The sequence below is a fragment of the Pholcus phalangioides genome, unplaced genomic scaffold (assembly GCF_987345545.1).
Source record: "Pholcus phalangioides strain wild (caught in Gottingen) unplaced genomic scaffold, Ppha-v1.0 ptg000024l_1, whole genome shotgun sequence".
NCBI classification, from domain to species: domain Eukaryota; kingdom Metazoa; phylum Arthropoda; class Arachnida; order Araneae; family Pholcidae; genus Pholcus; species Pholcus phalangioides.
The window spans coordinates 32,172,374-32,199,102 of NW_028301616.1; the positions used below are offsets into that span (position 1 = coordinate 32,172,374).

General features: G+C 38.7%; 1 protein-coding gene across 1 annotated transcript in view; it reads right to left on the reverse strand.

Moving 5' to 3' along the window:
• LOC149069244 (potassium channel subfamily K member 18-like) overlaps positions 1 to 22,388 on the reverse strand; it is a 40,400-nt gene extending 18,012 nt beyond the window's left edge. Inside the window, exon 1 of the mRNA XM_089250843.1 lies at positions 21,300 to 22,388. Within this exon, the coding sequence (XP_089106969.1) occupies positions 21,300 to 21,714 (415 nt within the window). The 5' untranslated portion in view covers positions 21,715 to 22,388. The remainder of the gene's footprint in view (positions 1 to 21,299) is intronic.
• Positions 22,389 to 26,729: the final 4,341 nt, after the last annotated feature.

Genomic DNA, 26,729 nt, shown 5'->3' on the forward strand with positions numbered 1-26,729 from the left:
GGGTCTGGTGGCTCGGGGTGGTGATCGGGCGCTAGACCAGGAAGGGCACTGAGTTTACTTTTTTCCGTTAAAATTACTGGGAGAGGGTTGATAATATGGATCCTGGCTCCCGGCGAAAGAGTAAATTTTTGTTTCTCAATTTATGCCCGGTTTGGATTACGACAAATGACACCCGATGTGATTGGGATATTTGTCGCCAGGGCCGTCTTAAGAGCATCATGGGGGCCCCGGGCCAAGTAATTTTCCTGAGACCCTATCTGAGATATTTTCGAAAATTTCAGGCGGTTCTAATTTCTGTGAGGCCCCTCTGCTCTTGAGGCCCACGGGCCGTGCCCGGGTGAGCCTATGTGTTAAGACGGCACTGTTTCTCGCTCCTCGGTTTGATTCCCGGCATGGAAAAAAAAATCATGTAATTTCTCTACACATTTATAAAAACTAGGCTGACTATTTTCCCCAGAGAAAAATACGGGATATTTGGATTCCTAACGCGCGAAAATGGGGGGACATCGCCATTTATCGCTGAAAATGATATCAAAAGAAAGCAAAGTTGCCAACTACTGCTAAAACGACTGAAAAATTTCCAATGGTGGGGGAACGAAGCACTACTGAAAATCGCAGTGAATTAAAATGAATTTTACGAAATGAAACGTTTAACATGTGAAATATGTGAGATCAATATGCTACTTATAGTCACATCATTTTCATATTATAACTTATGAATTGGGAAGATCGTTTCAATCTTAATAAATAATAAATAATTTAATTAATAATAAAAATTCAAGATGGCTTCGGTGAAAATACAGGACATTTTCATGATAAATTTTTAATAATCGGTGTGGCCAAAATCACGTGAAAATACGAGAATGTTCCGAGAAACACGGGACATATGGTCACCATGTTAAAAACAGATAGTTTTCCATCATTTCGAAAATCAATTCAGTAAGTGGATAGTGTATGGGCTCTTCCATAAATTTTGATCGAAGGAGCAAAGAAAAATTAGTCAAAAATTTAAATTTGAATAATTATAGTTTTGCTTTGAGCTATCAAACACACAGATAAATATTTTGAAAGCCATTGGAAGACATAGTCAAAACACATCGATATGGAAATAGTTTTACAGCTTTTACCCGAATTCGTTTATGAACTCGTAAATTCGAAATGGCTTTGAAGTGGAGAAAGCAGCTACTAACGCGAGATTATTTATCTTGGGCAACACAAAAATAACCTCTTTCAAGTGTTTCGAGAGAAACACATAAAAAAACATACAATAACACAAACACATAGTGAAAATCAAGAAATTCATATATATGCGGGTTAAAAAAAAATCTACTACGACCGTGATCCACAGTACAGCCACTTTAAGGCGCGGAGAATCGCCCCCGACCCATAGAAACAACGTGGGAGACAAAAAAAATAATACAGTCCACGCCGCTCAGTGTGATTACATCGGAACTCCGGGGGGGGGGGGAGAGAGAGAGAGAGTTCTGATAACAATAACCGAATGATAACTATATCTGAAATAAGTCCCGTTTGCAAGTACGTTGACCATACATCCCGTCTGGTCGAACGGGAAGTGTGGTAAAACGAGACAACTCTGTTTTCCTTTCTCTTATAATTGGTTGCAAAAATTGTTCAATCATTCCATTTTTCCCCCTCTTCTAAAACAGCAATTTCTTCTCTCTTTGAGCTGAAATCCTGCATTTTTTGTTATTCAGCCATTGTGAAGCATTAGAATTGAACTGCCTAACTGCGAATTTTTATATTTTTTTTCAGAGAGTACACAATGTTTCATAGATCCCTTGAGAAAGACTCTCGGAAAAAGAAATTTTAATGTGGTCAATTGAAAGAAACTGATCAAGAACTGATGGAAAACGATTTTTTCCCCCCTTCTCTAATACATTTGTCTTTACTGTAGGAAGATCATTGTAAAAGCAGCTCCACACGTACTTGAATCACAACGAATACAACGGACTGGTTATGACATTAAATACGGAAATGTTTTTCAACAAGGAAGACGAGAGACACCTTTTAGTCTCCTATATAGTCTTGCTGCCTGATAACGATAACTTACATGAAAAAAATTAAGTTTGGTTAAACATTAGCTTCAGAATGCGCAAAAAAAATTTCGACGGGAGAAAAAGATAACATTATCCGAAGAGAGTCGTCTTAAGAGCATCATGGATCCCCCCCCCCCAGGCCAAGTGATTTTTTTTGAGGCTCTTACCTAGAAAATTCTCGAAAATTTCACCCAGTTCTCGTTTTTGTGAGGCTCCTCTTCTCCTGAGGCCTCCGGTCTTTGCCCGGGTAGGAACATGCATTATACGGCGCTGTTTCGAAGTCCCTATAACTAAAATGAATTTTTTCTTTCAAATGTTAGGATATTTTCTGTTCCGTTCTTTGCAAAAGTGATAAAAATACCCGAATGATATATATATATCATTCGGCGTTGACTTTATAATAAAATAATTGTACTCACACAGGATGCTCCAGAACGTTAATGCTAAAATGAGAGGGGTGACGGTATACATCAAGACAAACAATTTTTCGCAATTGAAACCCAGGGTTGAAGTTGGGTAATGTACGTATCCCTCGAATAAGTATATTGCGACCCTCGTTGCATTGCAAAATTCATTTGTTTTGAGGTATACTATAATCCATTTCCTCTCCCCCCCCCCCCTCTCAAAGCAAGGCCTGTAGACTAGGATCTCTGACAGGCACCCAGGTGAGAGTTTCTACGGAGGCCCAGTATAATGAGTTTATAGAGTAAAAAAGCATAAAAAAAAAATAAAAAAAACACCACAAGAAAATCGTCTCGGGCCTGCGGCTCGAGCCGTGTCAGCTCTACTCTTTTTCGGGAACCATGATTTTAACAGTAGAGTTCTGGGTTACCCGGTAGAGGTAAAATTGACAGAATCGTCTTATCGCATAGACAAGATCCAAGACGGGACCACAGGAGAAGCCTCGTGATTATGGGAGCCTATCCAGTCTATCACATCATTTTTCTTATTTACGGTATTTATTTTTTGCCGTTCCTCAAACTATTAGGCTATTTTGGGCCGTCAGCAAGTCTTTCTTCAATTTCCGCCTGTCAGTTGTTCAACTCCGCCCACCGGTCCGCAGTTGTAAATGGGTTGAAGAAAACTGATTTATAGGATTAAAAAAAGTAAGTAGAGACCTACACAGTGATAGTAACAATCCCGGGCTTCCGGGCCAGACCCTCTTGACCTATGGGTGCACAACTTTTTTTAGTTCACGGTCAAATATACGATATTGCTATCGCCCACGAGACATAAACTGGTCCGGTAACTTTTTTTAAATAAAAATGTCCCGTATTTCCAATGAAATTTGCAGAAAATTCAAATTTTTATTTTTTTACCGAAACCAAGGATTGAGATTATTTTCATACGTTTTTAGTTATAATATGCTAATTGCAATTATAATTGTCATAATTAATCAATAGTCAAATAAATATTCATCTCACATTTTTTTTTCTTGCGTGAATCACAATTTAATCCACTGCGATTTACGGACGTGGTTCATTTCCCGCCATTGGCGACTTTTCAGTAATTAATGGCAAGTTTGCTTAGTTTTTAAAACATTTTTTGAATTAATTGGCGGTGCCCCGTATTTCCCCGTAGGGGAATCATGTTTCTTTCTAAGGAAATAAGGTCAGCAGGATTCGTGTTACGTGTATTTCACTTTCCTGCCGAAACACCTTCCGCGGGATAAAGGTTGTGCAGCTCTTAACCATGCCTTGAGCCAGCACCTCCTGCAGATAGAAGGCCTCCGCAGTCTGCTTGTGACGTCAGTAAGTAGACCATTTTCCCTCAGAATATACAGGGGGGAAAAATCCGCTGCTCTTGCCAGTATCATCGTTGTGAGGAAAAGAAATGATCGGACTCAGAATTGGCGATTTCTATTCCCCACGTCCAATCACTATGCGGTATTTGTGAGCCAATCAGAAAGATTCTACACCAAATTAAGAAGAAACGAAATAGGATGGTGTGTTTCAAAATGTGGCAAACTTGCTGGGTAGTCTGAATGACGTTTATGGCAAACACTACAGAGGTCTTCTATCACTAGGAGGTGCTGCTTGAGCACAGGTGGATGAAATATATCACTCTATTGACTTACTGGAAAGCTCAGTCTTTGAATTAAACACCTTATTTTGTTTCATTCATTTCGTTTGATCATTTTTGTCCAATCATCTGTTAGAAATTCTTCTTTGATACGTTTCGAAGATAATTTCAGATGCTGTGCTAACAATTTATTATTATTTTTTTAACGGAGCTTTTTTTTATTTTGGAAGTCACGAAACTCTCCAAGAATTCATACGTGTTAATTCTTTACTACGAGCACGACTTCCTTTGCATAAGTGTTACATAAGAGGGCAGAGACACACAAAGTCGCGTGACTTTGGCATTGATAGATGAGCAACCAAGGAAGCAGAACCTCCACGAGGGAACAGCCAAAACAAAAAAAAAGAGACATCTAATTATACTTTAGACTAATCGTTGTCATACTTCAGGTTGTGCTGCTCCTGGAAAAATAAACCATGCGATTTAGCCATATTTTCGTGACCAGTAAATATAGGAGTATTTACCGGGGCAAGGGACTAACGGGCTGTGGCCCAGAGTGAAAAGTTCAGAGGGGGCCAATTCGGAGAAAGTATGATAAAAATGATAATTGAGGTGATGGATTCTTTTCTTTTTCCATAATATGGGGGACACATTCTCTTTTATTTCACCTGCACTGATCTGCTGTTTTTCTGCGCACAGAATTTAGATATCTGCGTGAAATTTTACACAAATAAAATGCTAGCTTATACAATATAGAGAATTTTTCTCTATAAAAATGCAGCCAAAGTTTCTGGAATTGTTCAGCAAAATCCTAGGAAAAGCATCCGAAGAATTGCATCAGAGACTGGTTTGAAGTACACGAGCACGCAAAAAATATTGAGAAATAGCCTACAGATGTTTCCATACAAAATCCAAAGTCATCAGGAAAGCTGTTCGACAAAGGGTTGACTTTGCGAATCAGATTCTCACAATGATCGACAACGAAGGATTTGATGTGGGCTGCATCTGGTTCACAGATGAAGCACATTTTCACGTGAATGGATTCGTAAATAAACAAAACTGGAGATTTTGGGGTTCCGAAAATCCTCATTTGTGTGAAGAGAAACCACTGCATTCGCCTAAAGTTACTGCATGGGCTGCGGTATGCGCCAGAGGCATTATCGGCCCCTTCTTCGTGCGAGAAACGATTACTACTGAACGTTACGTTAGAATTTTGGAACAATTTGTCAGCACACATCTAGCGTTGGAGGATCGACTGGTTCATGCAAGATGGGGCTCGACCACATCGAACTGATAAAGTTTTTCGCTTTCTTCATGAATACTTTGGGAATAGAGTAGTTGCGTTAGATTATCCGAAATTTACTGACACATGAATAGATTGGCCTCCATATTCTCCCGATCTGACTCCTTGTGACTTCTTTCTGTGGGGTGCATTGAAAGACACTGTCTATCGAAACAATCCCGCTACTCTGGATGAGCTTGAATCGTTGATTGGTGTTGCATGTGATTCCATTTCCGTTGAGACATTGCAAGGCGTGATGTCAAACTTCATTGTTCGTTTACGCCACCTCATTGTTACGAACGGTGAACATTTTGAAAAAATTGTGTTCTGATTGCAAAGACTGCTCGACTTTATTATTTTTTTTGTTTCAGACTCCTTTCAGAGAAAGAGTTTTCAGCACAGAGCTCCATCTGTTAACAGTTTTTGTAACTAAATTTCTGTACAACATTCTTATAGTTTTGCTAATAAACATACCGTTTACCGCATAATTCTATTGATCTTTGTTGTAGAGATATTTAATTTTGAAATAAGGGCTTATTCGCTGATCACCCTATATTAATAAATGCGATTATTAAATGCAGTTAATTATGATTATTTTATTAAATATATGTTATCTACAAAATTTGATATTTTGCAGTTGGTCTAATTATTTACACTATATATACAATGTAGTTTCTTATATACATTTTTCACAATCACGGTACCTCCGGTCTTTTCATAACCAGAAAGTTTTTGGGTCTGAAAAAAGCTGATATCTGATCTTTTGGGTAAGTAGATATTGGTATTCTGACTCTTCAAGAGTTTGGAAGAGATTATTAGCCAGATTTTTTGAGCAAAGGCGTGTATGGTGGGCATTCCTATATCGTTTCTTATACTTCTATTCCTGATGAACCAATTGGCTCCCAGCATAGCTCTTATTGTTTTGTTTTGATATTGTTCTAATTTAACCATGTGTTGATTGCTCGAGTAGAGCCACACTGGTGCAGCATATAAAAGTATGGATCTGATAGCCATTTTGTATACATTTAATTTGTTCTTGATTGTCAATGTTGATCTGCTTGCAAGTATGCGTTTTAAAGTGTGTTTTGCTACTTCAGCTCTTTGTAATACATAATTGCGTTGTTGCACAAATGTCAATCGTTTGTCAATTATTATTCCTAAGTATTTAGTACTTATAACAGGTTCAATGAATTTTCCCTCAACCTCTATTCCGGCATCTGGGGGTAGATCTAATTTTCCTGTCATCCACATAAATACCGTCTTACCTGCATTAAGTTTAACTCTGCTGTTTTCGCACCATGTTTCGACTTGATCAATTAATTCTTGTAAATTACTTAATGCCATCTGTGGTTTTCTATCTGTACAAATTATCATTGAATCGTCTGCGTACAGCGCAGTAATACCCTTAATGGCCACTGGAAAATCATTCATGTGATAATTGTGGAGGAAAGGTCCTAAAACACTGCCGTGCACTATAGATGACCTATTTCGTCTAGTTGTAGATAACATGGATTTTGTTTTTTTTGTTTTTTTTTGCCTCAGGAGAGACAGGGCAACATCTTTCTAATTGGAAGTTAGAGGACGGAAGGTCTTGAAACTGGTACAGAGTGATTCTCGAACACATTTCGAGCATTTTTTTTATGTTAGAATCATACCTCTACGACGAACGGTTAATGAGGTAAATGTTGAATTAGGACTTACAGGACACCCTGTACGTATATACAGTATATATATAATGTACTCTCTGTACACTTATTTTCAATATTTTCTAGAAGGCACATTTTTACTGATAAAATTTTATTATTTTATTTTTACCCGTTTATTGGTCATGTATGGGCAAAAGTAACAAAGGAAGGCATCATTTTTTCATGGTGAATAAGTTTGCAAAGCATGGAAGTTTATAGTCCGAGAATGCTTCCGTGTGCACAGAGTTTTTTGCTGAGCAGAGAAAAATTCCCTATATCAAGGTAGTATTTCATTTTATCATTTCCCACAGATATCGAGATATCAAAATTCTGTGCGCAGGGAACAACAGGTCAGTGCAAGTGAAATAAGATAATACGCCCACTACCCGGAAAAAAAATTTAGAGGGTATATTTCATGTAGAAATATTTTTTTTTTGCTTTTCCCGTGAGTATCTCTGTGCTCACCCATGGGCTCCACAACCTAGAGCCGTCCTCCCTGGACTGAGATAGTTGTGGGCCTCCTCTATAATGATCAGAGTTCCGATTGGTCAATATTCTTCTCCTCTATTAGCTGACAGGGGTTTCAACCTAGTGCCAACGTATAGACTTTAAGGGCATCTATAGAGCATTATGGGCATCCCGAGCATGTGATGTTCGGATGCTCCTATCTGGATGAAAGTCACACCTACCAGTTTTCATACTTTCTCTTGAAAGTCATACTGCCAGATCTCAAATTATCATGATACTCTCCTATGCATATAAGGCCCAAGGGCGAGTCCCATGCGTTAAAAAAAACCCACCGAGAGTCTCCGCTTATCCCTGTATAAACTGTTAAAAATCCCTATTTTCAAAGATAAATCTAAAACCTCTTAGAGAATCCCCGCAGATGGCAGAACGATCTGCAGGGATCGCAGGAGCCTGTAAATATCTTAAACACGAAAACGTCCAATTAAAACACACACACGCACCTTTCTTTACATAAAATGGGATTTTCGAACCAGTTTTTCGGATTTTTGAACCAGAAGCTAGTTCATGAATGTCATTTCCCAATTTATAAGGATACAATAAGTTGTAAGAAGGATGTTTTTATTACAAATTTTTTTATCTACTAGAAGTGAGGATTCTTGGATTATAAGAGTGACCCAGAGAGCAAGGTACCAAGTCGATGAGTGATGAAATGAGTGACCTAGCTCGTGTGCAAGCATTGGAATGATTAGAAGAGTGACTTGGAGACCTAGACCTACTATATAAGCATGAAAGTAACCAAAAGAGTGACTTAAAGTGTGTGTATGTGAGTGCGGGAGTGACCGAAAAGAGAGCTCTAGCAAGTATGTGAGAGCGCGAACCTAGAGCATGTGCAAGTATGTGAAAGATCGACCCAAAGGCCTACCTAGACCTAGTATTGTAAGCATGAGAGAGATCAGAATTGTATCCTAGACAGCGAAGAAATAGGTCGGCGAGAGACCAAAAAAGGGACGAAAAAGTGTGCAAACATGTTAGTGCCCAAAAGAGCGACTTGGAGGCGTATTTTACATGCGCGATGACTAAGCGGGCCATGTCCCAGGGCGGCAAATTTGATGAACGAGTGGTCAAAAAAGACTAGAATGGAAGAAAGCCGGCAAAAACTCATAAACGCCCACCTCTGCCAGTACCAATGGTATTCATAATTAATTTTCCATGTATGTATGTCTTGGTTAGTTCTTTCGCCTTCTCTTGATCTCGACTGAAATTTCACAGGTAATGGGAATTCACAATTATCCGTAACAGGTTTTTTTCCTGGCGGAAGGGCCTTTGAAGAAATTAAAAGTGAAAATAACAGTAAATATAGGACGATGGCCCTTATTTTAGACACGTGAGTTTTAAATTAAGTTGAAATGAAGGAGAAGAAGAAAGACACACACACACAAACTGGAGGAATGATCTATCATAGTCAAGAGAAGACAAGAAAAATACCCCGACCTCATTTAACTTCTCGGTGACACGCTTTTTTCAAACGCTAGGCACGAAAGCGACCATCAAAAAATACAAATAAAAGAGATGTTATCCCGTGTTTTTACGGGACCAAAAATGTCTAATTATTCTCACTGTGTCTGTTTGAAAAACATTATCTCACGAAGTGTTTCATATAAGTTACATTTTGACATTTGCGTAGCGTTCGTAACTTCATTCGTTGCACCCGCCGCGCCGGTAGCTTTGAAAGTTTGTATGAGCCCATGTCACCGGCGGTACATCAAATAGATTGATTAAACCGAAATGGGTGTAGACGGGACTCAATCAAACCGATCACGGAATTTATCAGAGTGATGGGGGGATTCCGACATTCGGGACATTTCTGTTGACACCCAGAGAGGAATATTGCGTTAATGTTCAATGATACCTGAAATGTTTATGACTCTCTTCGTTAAATTATTTCGCGTACGTGGATGTGAGGGGGGGGGGGATTCGAAAATTTTCAGCCATAGGCTTTTCGAAGGTAGGGCTTGAATATTTGTCAGAATTAGAATATTCTTAGCACCCTCCTGGGTACATTTACTGAACCCCTGCATTAATCTCGTCTCGGTCTATTTATTCTAAAAATGATCCCTAAAGTGATATCGCCAACTGTAAGAAACCCTGTTGGGTGTAAACGGTGAAAATTGCTTTAAAAAGCAGGGGGTGCACAATTTCCGGCCAGCTGGCCGAATCGCGAAAGGGGTTCTGGTAGAAAAATATCAATACACATAACAAGTTATAATCATCCCTAAGCTGACAATAAAACTCCTCCATAAAAATATGGGAAATCGGGATCCATACGGGACATCGCCAAAATTACCGATACAAATAATTGCCAAAGGTAGTTTAAGTAAAGTTGCCAACTATCGTCAAAACGTCTGAAAAATCAGCAATGGCAGAATAGGGAGTGACTGTCGCAATGGATTAAAATATAATTCACGGGACGAAATACATACACATGATGAGAAATATGTGAGATGAATATTTTATTATGACTATAATTTTAACTACCCATAATCATCATAATATAGTTTTTAAGTAAAAAAAATAATCATAATCCTTGATTTCATTAGTAAAAACAAAATGCAAGTGGGCTTCGTTGAAAATACGGAAACAAACGGGGCATTTTATGAAAAAACTCAGGACGTCCAAAATTACAGGAGTGTCCCGTAAAATACGGGATATATGGTCACCCTAAATATACCAATTTTTTTTTTTACCCGCGGACTGAAAGGCCGCTCTCCTGGCTTTAAGTTTCATAAAAAATGTAAACGGGCACACTTAAACCAAGAGACAATAAACAATGTGGCAATAATCATTGATAGGAAAACAATAGGTCCACGAGTGTTTTTCCTTCACTAATGGGCCAAATAAAAATGCTGGTAGGCCAAAAACCCCACTAGTTAACGTGCCAAAAAAAAAAAAGCTTGGCTCAAATTATTTCAGAGTAAGTTTTAAATTGAGATGTGGATGTGTGTGTTTGCGGGATGTTTCAACAAATGTGTCCGAAAGGACAATATAAAAATAATGCTGTTAATTTAAAAATTGAAGTATTAAAAATTATTAGCACAGTGAGTATAATTTTTCTGTGATAATTGAATATTGTAAGAAAGACTATGAGGGAAGATGCAAAAACTAAAAATTTCACATAGTCACCACACACACAATCAAAAAATATAAATTAGTAGAATTTGCTTCTCTGTTTTTTATAACTAAAGAAATTTCGCTGAGATATCGATGATTGAAAATTTTGATTTCGACATTTTTTTTGCTTTCTAAAGTCAGTCAAAAATTTTCAGGAATAGGCAAAAATCAAGAACTTCTATCACCAATATATATCTCATTGGATTTTTCCATTTAATTATATATGGTCAAATTTCTTTCGGTATAATAGAAAGAGAGGCGAAATTTTTACTGATTACAATTTTCTGATAGCGTTTTTATGTTTTCCATAATAATCCCATTTTTGTAAGGTTCACCCATCATAACTAAATTCACCCTCAGTTTTTCATATACAGTCCGTCGCAAATTTTAGATAACGCACTTTTCTTAAATTAACAAGGAAAATACGGCGAGTAAAATTAGCACCTTCTAATAGATAATACCTGAAGCATTTTTACATGCATGGAAAAAAAATTCCTACGAAAAGAACATTTAGTTGAATCCCATTATAACGAACTCCGAGACCGGAGAAATCACTTCGTTATAACGAAATTTCGTCATAAATGAATCCCAGGTTTTAGCATTATTCTATGCAAAATTATCTGGGGGGGGGATTAGAAAAGGTTTCGTTAAAACGAGATTTTCGCTATAACGGTATTCGTTAAAACGGGATTCGACTGTAGTACCAAAAATATAAAAAAAATGGGAATTTTCCTCGACAACGACCGAAGTTTAAAATAGGTTTTTGCGTTCTGATCGCAACCGAAAAAAGGAAATGGAATCAAAATTTCAAACAGTATCCATGATGCAGTTAAAATCTATAAGCCCCGTTTACATGGGAAATAGAAAAAGCGGGTTTAAAACCCGCTTCAAGAGAGAATTTTCACCAATGACCATCGTCACTTCCAGCCTTCGTCAACGGCAATCGGGTTCTCCGGTTTACTTTGCTGTTAAGCAGTGAAGTTTGTGAACAGGATGAAATAAAACTTTAGTAACGTCATTTTTCGAGTTGTATGTTTATTAATGTGCGATCCTTCGCTTCGATGAACCTTGAGCTCTTTGAAAAATAGATTTTTGCCACCCGGGGCAAAAATATGATTTTGCCGCCCCCATAACTTTAAAATTCGATAATTTTATAACAATGTTCCCTCTTGAAACTGCCGCTTCCTAAATTTTGCATCCCGGTGCTCCCACTTCTCCCTCTCTAGTTCTGGCCCTTCTTTGAAATCCCTGTTTTACTCATCTGCCATCTTTGACCGAAGTGTCATGCCAATACTATTGTTATAGACAATTGCTGTTTCCCATCTTGCTTTTTTTTAAAGATTAGGCGTCATTTGGAAAAAATTTGGCGTCATCGGCAAAATTGGTTTGTTGTTCAAAGATGTAGGACGATGAGTCCGCTGCCCTTTCTAGATTCGAGTCATCACATGACCCGTATTTTACTAAATTCTACCGTAATTTTGGCCTTTCCAACTTTTAAAAAAAAAAAAAATCACGTTTTTTCCTCATTTCCAACAAGGCTTTTGAATTTTCGAAATCAAGAATTGAGATTACTTTCATGACATGCGAATTATATTACGATAATTATGACTAAAACTACCATAATCAATTATAGTCAGATAAATATATTCATCTCACATATTTGTCCAACACATTCGTTTTCTTTTTCTTTTTGGAGAGTTACATTTTGACAATTTACCGCGATTGGTGATTTTTCAGCAATTTTAGCAATAATTGGAAATTTAAGTTGCCTTTGACAATTTTTTTAGCTGTAATTCTTAACTTTACTCACCTTTGACAATTTTTTTTTACTTTAATTGGCATACAGCTTTGCTTGCTTTTGATAATTTTTTTTCGCGCTTTCTAAATGGTAACATTACTTGCTTTCGGTAATTTTTTTTGGTAAGTTGTGTATAGTGATACTTTTCTACCGGAACAACTTTCGCAAACCGGATGGAACACCTTGGTTAGCCGCATCTGCCCCGCGGACAGGAGGTCGTGCACCCCTGCCTTAGGCTGTGCTTAAATTGGAACGAAGAGGTCCGAGCATATTGCGACTAGGAAAAAAAAAATGCATAGGGAGGAGGATGAGATGTCCGCATATATTAAAAGAGGAGGAGGATAGAGAGACATAACACTATGGCGAAGTATGTGCGATGCAGAACAAACACTACAATTTCGTCGCTAGTTTCTATTATGTACTACCATTCCTCTTGGTCTCCTCACTAAGCGCACGGACTTAGATACCGAGTTCGGGTGATTGAATTTCCTACAGCCAAGACTAGATGGTGAATAATTTCAATGAAATGTTTGAGTTAGACTATTTGTTTAATCGATGAACAATTGTCCAAGAAACGTAATAGTCGCGACGCGTCCAAGAATGCTTCCGTCTGGAGTGTGGTAATTTCGCGCTCCAAGCCAGAGGTGTCCGATCTTTTGTGTTTTCTGGGTCACATTGAATAAACGAAAATTCGTTTTGAGCATATCGGAAAAAGATCTGTTTCGGGCCGCACGAATGAGAGCACTGTAAAAGCCAAGCCTACATTTCTAAGCCAAATGAAACGAATACAGCTCGTGTTCTCATGTTCACGTGTACTTTCAATCACGTGTGGTCAAAAGGTCTTAATCCTTTATGAGGACAGCCGAAGTTCAAGGTTTGAGAGGAAAATATTTTGTACTTTTTCAGCGATTTTTCTAGGATCAAACCTACGGGCTTCAACATCTTCTCGTGGTTTCATTTAAAAAAGCCCCACCACATCCCATAATTATTTATCTATCACCCACGGCAATGGATAAAAATGAAAATTGCTTCAATGTTGCTTTTTGTAAAAGACACATTTGCAGATGTTTCGTATCCCCACCATGTTTCCTATATTGGGATACATGCAAAAAAAGAAAAACCCTCTTAAAATAGTGTCTTCACAGAAGAACGGCGGTGGCGGCTATTCAAAGCCAATGGAAACAACAAATCGAAAAGCCATCCGAAGGTCGGAGGGAATTAAAATTTTCCACCTGCCCCTTTGTTGTTTTTCCCCCTTTTGTTTTCTGGATTGGAAAAGTTTAAATCTCCACGATGTGAATGGGGTGGGACAGAAAGGTAGAGAGAGAGAGAGAGAGATAGTGTTTTGCCAAAAGAAACATTCGTTTCATAATGAAGATTGATCACGTGATTCTAGGAATGTGAGCGACATCTGTCTGTGGTGCAGAGGAAAGGAAAAGTAACTGCTGAAAAAGGGTTAAAACGACAAGATGGGACGTCATCTGTGAATTAGATACGTATTCGTTCAGGGAATTATTATATATATTTTTTTTAAACTGATATGGTGGAGAGTTATGTCTTCTTCTTCTCCTTGGAAAAACATTTCGTGTTGTTTCATAGTAAATCTGAGGTAGAAGAAGTTGATGTCTTACTCTTATTTTGAATTTTTCCGTCTCTAAAAACGGCGTATGATTCAAATAAAGTGAGAGAATTTATAAACAGAATCTAAGTTGCAAAATTTTTCTTAATTTAGTTTTCATTTACTGGAAATCGTATCTGATGTCTTAGGCACGTTGGTATGCCTACATCGCAGGGATAGGAATGATATTAGTACTGTATCTGGCGGGTTTAAGGCCTGTCAGCCTAACCGCTTGTATTCGATTAAACGAGAGGTATGTCCAAGAACGTAGACATCGATTGAAATTTAACTTAACAGATTTATTAAACATTCCCCTGGGGAATTTCGCTCAGGAATATAGACGAGGTGCATGTGAGTGGTTTAGTAGCAGTATTAATAGCAGCTCCTATGCCTTTACAATAGGCTACTTGTATATATTCGATAAAACTCTATGTTATTTTTGAGCAGCGTTATTAAGTCCTCTTTGAAGCTCAACTCGGAAAAAGCAAACGGAAGAAGGGTATTTGTTATCCACGTGGCAAAACGAGCAGCTTTTAATTGCCATCCCAGGCTCAGACTCGGTGCTAAGGATGACAGAAATATTACATAATCATCCGTTGTTGGCGGCAAATGCTCAAAATCAACAGAAAAAGCCGGAGAATAAGCGGGTCGGAGGGGCGGAAGAGAAATGCACAGCACATGCAATAGAAAGATATAGAGTCAGCTTCCGTTTTAGTGCGACTAAAAACAGTTCGAAAACCTTAATGTGGGAGGGGGAGAGCACCCCTGCATTTAGAAACTCGTGTGCGTAGCTTTCGATTCTTCTAACGCCTTGAAAAGAAAAATTTCCCAAGTTATTCTGCACCAACCCTGAGTTATTATGTTCGACAAGAAAAGAGAAAAAGAAGTCCTTTTCCTCTTTCTTTGCTTGCCAAAGAGAGGGGGGAGGGGGGAGAAGACAAACAACAACAAGAAGAAGAAAAAGATATAAAACTATCTACAGATTATCCATCACTTTTTCCTATGTGTGTGTGGGTTAACACTATCCTCTATGCATTGCTGTTCCTCACAAATATTGAAAAAAGAAACGTTAAAAAAGAAAAGAAAACCTACAGTTTGTATACAATGACGTTATCTTATGATTGAGATCCTGTAGACATCGTCTCGCAAACGGCTTTCAACACTTCAATTAATATACGTATTCCGATTTATATATTTGTTTTTTCTCTTGTATATTCATCTCTTTCCTTTTTCCTGAGCCAAAAGAAAACCGGTTCTTGAAGGATATGAAATAAAAACAGGGGAATCTAGTTCCTCATGTGCATGATAGATGGCGCCTGCTGGGCTTACCAGAAAAAAAAATAATTGGCTTGAAATGCATTTCATGAAAAGAAACGTTGAACACATGATAAATGGCATTTGAGTTATTTTTGCTCATGATTTTCATAGCATAATTTATGTTACGAAAATTGCCTTCATCTACCATTTCAGTGGCGAACAGCCGCTGCGTGGTCGTTTGGGCACCGTGCTGGACTCTCATCGTGAGGATCCTAGTTCGAACAACGTTGGCGGCACATTGATGGTCGGCTGACGTTGAATGCGAGTCAGTTTTCCCTTTGGAAAGAGTCTCTCTGCAGAAAGCAGGCAGACATTCAACACGCGCGACACTTCCATACGATGAAAATTCAATCGTTTACCGTCTTGACTTCAAAAAATAGAAGCCAGATGGCAGCACCAGAGCTGGAACACGAAACAATACTAGCATAATAAATACGTCATGAGACACACACACTTGGAACACCCATTCCGGCATGTACCGATTCGTTAGAAATCCCGCAGAGGGATGTGTACACGTTGCATGTATGGTTAAGAAGTAGTGATAAAGATTACAAATTCAAGTTACCTTCGTTAAAAATTAGGACAAAATTTTTTTTTAAAGTCGGAATTGTAAACACCGTATTTTCGCGCATTTTCCGGCGTGACCAAAAGACTGAGGAGCACCAGTTTTTCCATTTAGAATTTCCGGCATGCCGGAAAAAAATGAGGTTTTGATATCATATTAATAAGTTTCGGTAAAATTCATTCCAATAAATTTACGGAATGAAAAAAAATCGCCTTTATTAAAAATATATCACTTTCCAACACCGCGTTCTTCTCGCGAATGCTATATTTCAAGATATTCCTCCCCCTTCCCACCTCCCGTTGTTCAATTTTACCTATTTTCGTCGCACCGCGGTCATTTTCTGCACACGAGGGTTAATTACCTACAATTTATTGCCGATTCCGAACGGCAGCCGTTTTTTTTATACTCACCGAAAGGTTAGTGTGCTAACCCCCACCCCCCCCCCCTCGATGTGGAACTCCCTGCGGTAGTAATCCTTTTCTGTAGTTATGTTCGCCGTTTCTGTTGTACCCCTGTGTCAGGAAAGTTTTCTGGCAAGGACAAACCGGGTATCGAACTCGCGACACCTCTAAACAAAGTTCAAGTTGTATTAAGAATATTAGCTACACAAAAGAATTGCTGCGTGTCAATTTACGAATTGATGAAGATTACTTAAAAGAATTCAGAAACAGAAACGAAAGCCATTCAAGAAAGTCAAGTCCTAAAGAAACGGTTCGATTTTTCCCCGCGAAGGGGCCGTTCAAGTATTACGTCATCATCGATGGGGGGGGGGTTCCAATTTGCTTACTTTTGATGACAAGGGGGGAGGGGATTGAAAGATGAAAGATGCTTACGTCATCGACCACCGTTTATGAAAATGTTAAATATTTTTAATGGCATCTTACTCGGTGCGCCGAAAACGAGAAAAACCTTTCGATAGTTTGTGGGCACTTGAAGTAACATTCTCCCCCCCATTATGCCGCGGATCACTTAAATAATCTGAGAATGTGCCGCGGGTAACTTGAGGGATGTAGAACCACACTGGGGGCCACTTAAGTACTCTAAAACTACGTCACATGTCACTCAAGGGATCTCTGAATGTGTCACGGATCTCTTAAGTGTTCTGGAACTGTGTCCCGGGTTATTTAAGTGATCTGAAAATGTGCCACGGACCGCTTAAATGCTCTGGAATTGTTCTACGGGCCGCTTAAATGCTCTGGAATTGTGCCACGGGCCGCTTAAATGCTCTGGAATTGTGCCACGGGCCGTTTAAATGCTCTGGAATTGTACCACGGGACGCTTATGCGATCTGTAAATTTGCCGCTCAGTTCATTTTTACAAAATTAGGTTTGAGGAGGGCAGGCCGCATCAGACAACCCCTAGGGCCATATTTGGTTCGCAGGCCAAGGGCCTTTACGCGATTTATCATTATATGGCTTAGAGGGTGGGGTCGCAATGAATTTATTAAAGATATAAATTTTGAGTTCAAAGCCTTCAAATAACGTTCAAGTATTACGTAAGCAAATTTTTAGCCATTTTTGACGCCCTCCCTCTCCCCCACCCCCGTCAACAAAATTCAGTCATCAGCTCTGCATCTCTGAATTCTAACGCATATTGGTGGGATCAGAGACGTACACGGGGTGGGGGGCATAGGGGGGCTCGTTTTAAAAAATTTATTTTTTAATGCAAAAAATAATATATTTTTTTGTAAATTTGAAATTTCGGAAGGAAATACTTTTATATGTTATTATAATCAATTTCTGTTAATTTCAACGTTATTTGAAGGCTTTTTTTTTTTCTCAAACCGAGCACAACTCAGGTCTATCGCCATAGGCAATTTACTACCTAGGGAGTTGTGCCGGAAGTGTAAGTGTGTGTGTACCGCACTCAGACTGTTAGGTACACACACTTAACGAATTGTTGTCTTCCCGAAAGTTCCAAGCGTTTGTTTTTATAAATTTTTTCGTGGGAACGAACGAAAATTTGAGACTCATTTCCATCGTTCAAAATATGAAAGTAGGAATATTTATTTTATTTTCCTTTGAGTTATTTTGAGGGACATTTCAAAATTCCAGTTTTTAAGAATTTATTCGGTTTGGGGACAAAATATGATCACGAAATATGTGACTTTTTTTGAGAGAGAGCATCACTTCTCAGCCAGTTATTCTTCATCAAAGATATTTTGCTGGGAGCGAAACAAATGGAAGTGAGATGGTGTGATGTGTGGTCAGTAAAGCGGATTTGATACAACATACTAGAGCAGTGATTGCCAACGTGGGCGTTAACGCTCCCTGGAAAGGGGGGGGGCGATGGAATGTTCCAGGGGGGCGGTAAAAGCTACGGGTATATCATAGGATCCTATGGGTTAGATTGCGTTGTGGGTGGGGTGATGGGAGAAAAAAAAATTTCTGAAGAAGGGGCAGATGGGACAAAAAAAGGTTGGGAAACTATGTACTAGAGCAGTGACTGTCAAGCGGTGATCCGCGGCGTGTGCACTCTCCAGGGGCTCCGCGGCCGCTCCAGGAGAACAAAAAAAAACCCCAGTAAATTTGAAAAATAATTACAAATATTTTTAAATAACAAAAATGTATCGGTAACTTTGATGAACGAATCAAAAATGGCCTACAGGGCTCCGCCATAGAAATTTTTTTATCAAAAGGGGGCTCCGCGAGTCAAAAAAGGTTGAGAACCGCTGTACTAGAGTATCTCGTGGAATTAGTTTTGAGGGATTTTTGGTCGGACACAACAACATATTGTTTATACTGGACGGTAATTATACGCGCGTATTTATATACATAGTTATAATAGAGCAGGGCCGTAGCCAGCAGGTAGAGTGGCCAGAGTGACGTACTCGTATTGCGAACACCCCGACTCCAACTCCACTGCCGCCACAGGGCTGAAGTTGGTTTTCTGTGGTTCCAGAATGTCAAGGCGCGAATGCGAGACGATCTCCCCCTTGGGAAATCTCGCCGCAGAGAGCAACAGTCCTCTATCTGTAACAGTAAAATTATTCAAACATCACATTTCACTCAGAATTTATAACATAGATGGCACGACTAAAAAATTCACACGCAACACTATATACGCACTCAGACTGTCAGACACAAATTCAGTTCGCAATTGAATCGGTAGTAAATTGCCCACGTCGATATACCGGCGTTGTGCTCGATTTGAAAGAAAGAAAGGGCCGTAACCAGAAATTCATTTCAGATGGAGACAACTGGCAATTCGGGGGGGGGGGGGAGGACGAAAGTGGTAGAACAATAGACATAAGCCTGCTATTTTATGTACAATGTGCACAGCTAACTCCTCGAACCACAAAATACTGGCGAAACGTTAATCATAGAGGCATACTTCCAGTTAGGAAAAGTATCCAAATAATGTGCCGATCTCGGATAGATAGTTATAATATATAATAATTATTAAAAAATGAAAAAAAAATAACTTTGATACGAACACCCTTTGTTCAAAAACCTAATCAGAAAGTTTTTGCCCTGCCTATCCTGAGGCCAACAAAAGAAATTTTACATTTTTAAGTGCAATATTCGCTGAGATATTTGAATTAAAAATAGAGGAAAATTGATTGAACATCATAAGCTAACGGATATTCTTTCCCCCCCCCCTTTATGCTGGGGTTTTTATCCCCCCTTCAATTTTTCTACATTTTTGAATTTAAATATCTCAACAAATATCGCACTTGAAACTTGAGATTTCTTTTGTTTGCCTCATTAGGGACAGGGTAACAACTTTCTAATTGAGTTTTTGAAGACATGGTGCCAGTATAAGAAATTGTTTTTTGTATTTTAATAGCTATATGACCCCTTGCAATATGAATAACTGGTCTGAGGTCCACACGTTATTTGGATACTTTTTCTAATCGGGAATATGCTTCTGTGATCAACGATCCGCCTGTAATTTGCGGTGCGTGCTGTTAGCTATGCACCCTGTATTTCAAGTTTACGCGAAAAAAGAAATCGATAACTTCTTCTTTCCGAGCGAATTTCTTTCGATTTGAATTAGAATCAGCAGCCAGTCAGTTCACGTGTATTTTGGTGCTAATCAAGATTTGCTGATTTCTTTCGATATATTCATGACCAATGTAAATCGCATCATTTAACGTATTTATGATAATTCATTACTTATTTTCACTAAATGAAGGATATATACATATATGTGTGTGCGCGCGCGTAAATGAAAGTGTTGAAAACATAAATCTTACACATTACTTAATAATCTTACATATTACTTATAATAATAAGCATCTATTAAAAACTACTATTATCTTTTTTTCTCTCTCTCTTTCTTGAACTTGAAAGTTATTCCCAGTTAATATTAATGAAATTGGTTATTATTGCAATGCGCAACCACCGGGAATAAGGTGATTTCATCTGGCAAATAACATTTTTTATAGAATAAAAATATATCAATCTCCGAACACACACACAAAAACACGATAAGCACACAAGTATATTGCAAACGAAGAGTACTTGTTTCAATTCAAATTTCATGTCATGGTATGATCAACGGGATCTATTCAGAGCCTCCCTAAACGGTGTCCGACAGGTGCGGTTGCACCGGGCCCAGTTTTGTTTGGACTCGCAATCACGGTAAATTATTGGAGGCTTTTCGACAATTCTCTATTTATTTCTTACATCAATTCTGGAATTATTTGATTCATTCATTCTTGATTTTTATCACACAATGGCAGAATTATTAATTCTTAACTTTCATCAAAAAATCATGGAATTATTTCTTTCATTTTTTTTTCTTAATTTTCATCAATCCCGAAATTATTTTTTCATTAATTCTGAATTTCCATTGGTGCTGGAATTATTTCTTTTATTAATTTTGAATTTTCGTTGGTGCTGGAATTATTGCTTTTAGATCAAATTTAAAATTTTCATTAGTTTCTTCACTTGTTTCTCTTATTAGTTTACAATTACCTTCAATGCTGAATTTTCATAAATTTTTGTGTTACTTTACATTTAATTTTGCGTTTAGCATTTTTTCTATGGATATTTCTCAGCATTCTGAAATAATAGGTGCCTATTCCCCTCCCCCCACAAAATATATAAAACTAGGGGAAAGGTGGGTGCTAAACATTTTTGGTGACCCGAAACTGTTGAGTGAAACACACCGGACCCCACGTCTGGTAAGGGCGGCCCTGGATCTATTGTCTGTTTTTATGAAAAAATTGCATCAAAAATCCCTTGTAAGCTAAGTGAGTACTAATAGCTGATTTACTATAACAATCACGTAATTAGAATTTCGGAAAATATGCTCAAAATACATGAAACATCATATTGTTTTTAAATCATTTTTATTTGTTTTCCTACTTACCAATCGTGGTTATGACGGTTATGCAGTACAGCAGCGCTCCAGAAAAAGACCACTGCAGGTCGGTGTCTTCGGTCTCCTTCCCGTCGTAACCCTCGTTCTTGACGGCATTGACGACGTCCTGCTCGAACTGTTTGAGTCTCGCCCCGACCAGCAGCGTCCAGTTCTCTTCGTAAAGCACGTTCAGGGTATCCGTGATGTTCCAGAGATCTTTCAAGCACTTATTGCGATAGCCCTGTATCGTCGATCTCTGAGTCAGTTCGTTCGGTGCTTCCAGGGACTCGAACGTTATGGCACCCACGATAGCGTAACCCACCACCAGACCACAGAGTCCGACGTGTGAGAACAGGTGAGTCAGGAAAATCCTGCAGTAGTACTTGCACTTGGCCAGTTTCGACGTGCCCCGTGAGTCAGCCATGCCTGCCGCGTGTGTGTCTATCTCGAATCTTCTATGGATTTCTCTACTTCATCTGCGGCATCACTATTGTTTCCACAGATATTCGGGCCGCATGACTCAAACCAAAATTAGTTAGTCTTTTTCAATTTACTTTAATTTTCAGCCAAAGATATCGATCGAGCCTAGCGGCCGGATGACTACGCTAAAACAATCGATGCCGCCCTACTAAATAGGTGTAAATATATATATTTTTTTTTTCTGAGCACTGCTCACCACACAAAGTCCCTTAGAATAGCTTTGACACGCACCAAGTGCATCGGTGCCGCTCCCGAAACCACACACAGGCTGTTGTGATCATCGCACACAGCACGCACGCACTAGAAAAATCAACGAGTTTTGGATCAAAGCTGATGCGAGAAACTAGGGAAGAACCTAAATTATTTTCTTTTAAAGTATACAGCACGTGATTGGATTTTGGCCAAGAAGAGACTCATCAAACCACCAACATCCCCCGGTATTTTTTTTTCTCTCGCTTCCTCCCAGAGGGTTTATCAAGAGCTTAGCAAAGTTTTTAGCGGAGCGATTGAGAGTTCTTTATGAAGGCATTCGAATCCAGAACTACTTAGCATGGAAATGTCATTTTCTTCTAAATACATTTCCTACCGAAACAGATGCATTTTATTACCCACGTGTTGTTACTTTTCTATCTTTCTGTTAAGATCGAAAGGAGATGAAGAGGCGCCTTCGAATTTCTCCCAAAAACTGAGGATGTCTGTGCTGAAGAATTTTTGTTTTTGGCGTCATACTGGTCCACTTTTTTGGCTCCTATTTGGAAACGAAACCTAGTTTCACTTACGTAAGAATGGCGACCGATAAAAAATGTCGCCAAAGATCTGTGAAAATTCCCAAATATGATCATTTTTTATAATTAGCGGTTTTTACCAAAAAATAAAAAATTAACAACTTTTTTATTATTGACATGAACGTGAATATTTTTTAAATTAAGTTATGAGAGTTTATGGAAAAAATGTTACCAAGCATTATATAATATATAGAACGAAGAAAAAAAATGTAAAAATTATTGCTCTTTTTTCGATTGAAATATTTATGATGAAATAATTCACGGAAATAAATAATTCATTAAAATATAAAAGCTATTTCAATAAAAGTAATTTATCGAAAAAAATAATGAATTTAAAAAATAATTTATTTTTAAATATTTGAGGAAAAAAAGTGTTAAGAGCTAAAAAAAGCTATAAAATATATGCTGTTGTATTTATTGATTCAAATCGAGCAAATATAATTAATAGGCTCTCATTGGCTGGTTTTTTTTTCAAGATTTATAAAAGGACTTTTATCAAACTTTTATAGTGTAATCCCGGCCTTTGAAACATTGAAGTGACGTTGATTTTGAAGTTCTTTTAACACTAGAATGACGGAAATTTCGAACTACCTAGAACGACCGTAATAGGAAAAATTGAATACAAAATTATTTTTCTTTACGAAAAACTTCTTAAAACAACATCATTTATTACAGTTTTCAAAACTCTTTGTTACATCACTCCCATTCTTCAGTTTCTTTTCCTTTTCATCCCCCAACTCAAGTCCCTACTCATAGGATCCTATATTAACCCCAAAAGCTTCTACCGCTCCCCCCCCCCCCGAACTATTCCATCGCCCCCTCCTTCCCAGAGAGTGATATTGCCCACTTTGGGAAACAGTGATCTGTTAAGTCTCTTCGACTTATTTTTACGTCGATCACCTTGTTCACGTACCAATTTTATTTTGAAAATTTGGACAAAATGGTTTGTTATCACAAATACTAATATTGTGTTTTGTTGACGTAAAATGGGTTTTGATCGTGATTCTTTGAGCTCTTGCAATTCATGGTTTCATTTTCTTGGCAGTCCACTGACAAGGTATAAACTATAATACGATTGTGTGTGTGGGAAATTTGGAGACCGGAAAAAAATAGTGAATCGCCATGAAATCCCGAACATTATAGAGTATACGTATATATGTTAGCTTTTTAATGCCGCTAGCGTTGTGCAAACACTGGCAATTTATTTGTTTGAAAACATGTACGGCAGCATAATAGAGCATAGAGCTGCATTTCAGAGTTATAATTATTTGCCTTGTCCATGATTTCACTTCCTATGAGCCTAATACTCAAAAGCCGTAAGTTTTCTCTGCTTCCCTACTGTATGGGATCTGACACGGTTTCAAAATCAGTGGATAACAAGAATTTTAGCTCATTTTTGCCTGATTATTTGCCCATGTACTGAATAACTAAACATTTCTTACATAGCAACAATTGTCCGTCAAGTTTGATGTTCTAATCAGTTGATGAATAAACCTGCGATTTTCAATCAAAAGAATACATTAGCCCGAAAGAGTATTATTGGTGAGCAGAGCAGGAAAAAATGACAATGTCGTGAAAAATGAAGAAGCTCTTTGTGTCATGTGTGAACGTTTTTTTACGTCCCACGAAGAATGGTTAACTTTTGATACACCAATGCAATAGAAGCAGTAAAACCATAGATATGCCATATCGATCGAATAATGTATGCCAACGATCTTTTTCAAACGCGCAGCTTTGAAAGGTACAGAATTTATGCTGTCAATCAGCAAACACCATGATAAAACCTGTTTTCCCAATATTTATGTCCTCGGTTGTAAAATTTGAACTCTAGGAAGTTTTGTATACATAACACAATGCACAATCTCTATAGCAGTCAAAAACACCATTACCGTCGTTCTGGGTAGAACTTAGTTTTATCAATAAATTGAGAAGCGTAAAATATTATACCCAAGGAGTTCAAACTCCTTAACAAGATGAGAAAAGTCACGAAATTTCAACAACCTGAGGTGTAATCGCATGACAAAGTAACCTCTGCGGTCAAAATGACCTCATCCGTCGTTCTTGTGTTGAATCTTCTTTTTTTGACAGATATTTTGGTGAAACCCGCATTTGAAAATTCCAATTAGGGGCCGTTCAAGTATTACTTCAGCAAACTTTTAGCCATTTTTGACACCCCCCCCCTTGTCAGCAAAACTGTGGCCCCTTAACCCCCTGTCAGCAAAATTTCGTCATAAGCTCTGCCCCTCTGAATCCTAACGCATATTGTTGGGATCAGAGACGTACACGGGGGAGGCATAGGGGCTAGTGCCACCACCCCCCCCCCCCCGACGATCAAAAAAATATTTTTTTAATGCAAAAGAATATTTTTTTTTAATTGAAATTTCGGAAGAAAATACCTTTATGTGTTATTATAATCAGTTTCTGTTAATTTCAATGTTATTTGAAGGCTATGAACTCAAAAAAAATTCATCTTTAAGAAATTCATTGCGACCCACCTTCTAAGTCATATATGGTAAATCGCATAAAGGCCCTTGGCCCGCGGACAAAATATGGCCCTGGAGGTTATCTGATTAATCTCCTGCCCTCTCTCTCTTTCCTCAAACATAATTTTGTAAAAATGAAATAAGCGACACATTTTCACAGATCGTGGTACAATTCGAGAACATTTTAGCGGCCCTTGGGGCACATTTTCAGATTACTTAAATAACCGGAGACACAGTTCCAGAACACTTAAGCGATCCGTGAACATTTAGAGATCCCTTGAGTGACATGTGGCATAGTTTTACAGCACTTAAGCGCCCGCACCCCCCTCCCCCATCCCAGTGCGGTTCTAGATCGCTTAAGTGACACAGTTCCAGTTGACTTGAGTGATCTGCGGAGTAATCACGGATCACTTGAGTGATGAGTGGCACAGTTCCAGAGCACTTAAGCGGCCCGGACACATTGCCAGATCACTTGGATCCGCGAAACATTTAGAGATCACTAAAGTGGCTCTGTAGGGCACTTATCAATGGGGGAAATGTTAGTTCAGGTGCCTACATACTAGCGAAAGATTTTTCTCGTTTTTGCGCACCGAGTAAGATGCCATTAAGAATATTTCATATCTTCATAAAGGGCGGTTTGATGACGTAAGCATCATCCAAACCCCCTCCCCCTTGTCATCAAAAGTCAGCAAAGAGCCAGATCATAGCTACCCTGCCAGATCATAGAAGACGATGCTCCTGGGCAACCACCTCTCATGATGACTTTCCCGTGGCCACCTCTCTCCATCTGCATCCAACATCGGCCATCGTTGCTGAAGCAATCCACCAGGGGCGACCATCCGAAGACGATGCTCCTGGGGCCTCTGCCCCACAAGACGGCCTTGGGCTTTCATCGACGACGTCCTCCGGCTAATATCTCGTCGGACGAACTTACAGTGAACCCATCTTCCGCACATTTCCCAGAGACGGTAGCCAGATATCCGTAAGACAACAAATAAAATAATAACTTAATAAACTTTAAGTAAAGTTTATTTAGTTAATTTTAGGGAGAGCGCGCGCTGTGGAATGAAAGAAGATGTAGTGGTTTGGATACATATAGAGATGATGAACGAAAGGGGATAGACGAAACAAGTATACAAGACGAGCGAATATGAATGGGAGAGGTGGAAGGGATCGACCTCAGCCAACGTACCCAACACCACCTATAAAACAAGGCCTCTGCACGAAGCTTGTGACGTCAATAAAGAAGGTCATTTCTCCTATTGCCATTGGATATACTGCAAAAAAAGTAAAGTATCTCATGCGTCGGCCTGCTATATCCAATGGCAATAGGTGAAATGGCCTTCGTCAGTGACGTCACGAGCTTCGCGCGGAGGCCTTGTTCTATAGGTGGTGTTGACGTACCTCAATCAGACGGAGGACGCTCGTGGGTTCATCCTGGGAAAGAACATAAATAACAAGTTCTTTCCCGACGAACCTGAGGTGACCGCCGATAGATGGTGATTTCATTCCGACCCAGCTCTATCGATAGTAAATTGCTGTATAGTGATATGAACGTAGTTAGTGTGTGGTAAATAAGTAGTACATGAATCTAAAGACGAGCACCCACAGGTTCGAAACACTTCCGAAGTCCCTGGATATTTTAATGTGTATAAATATGTGACTACATATAAAATCTCTGCCATGTTTAG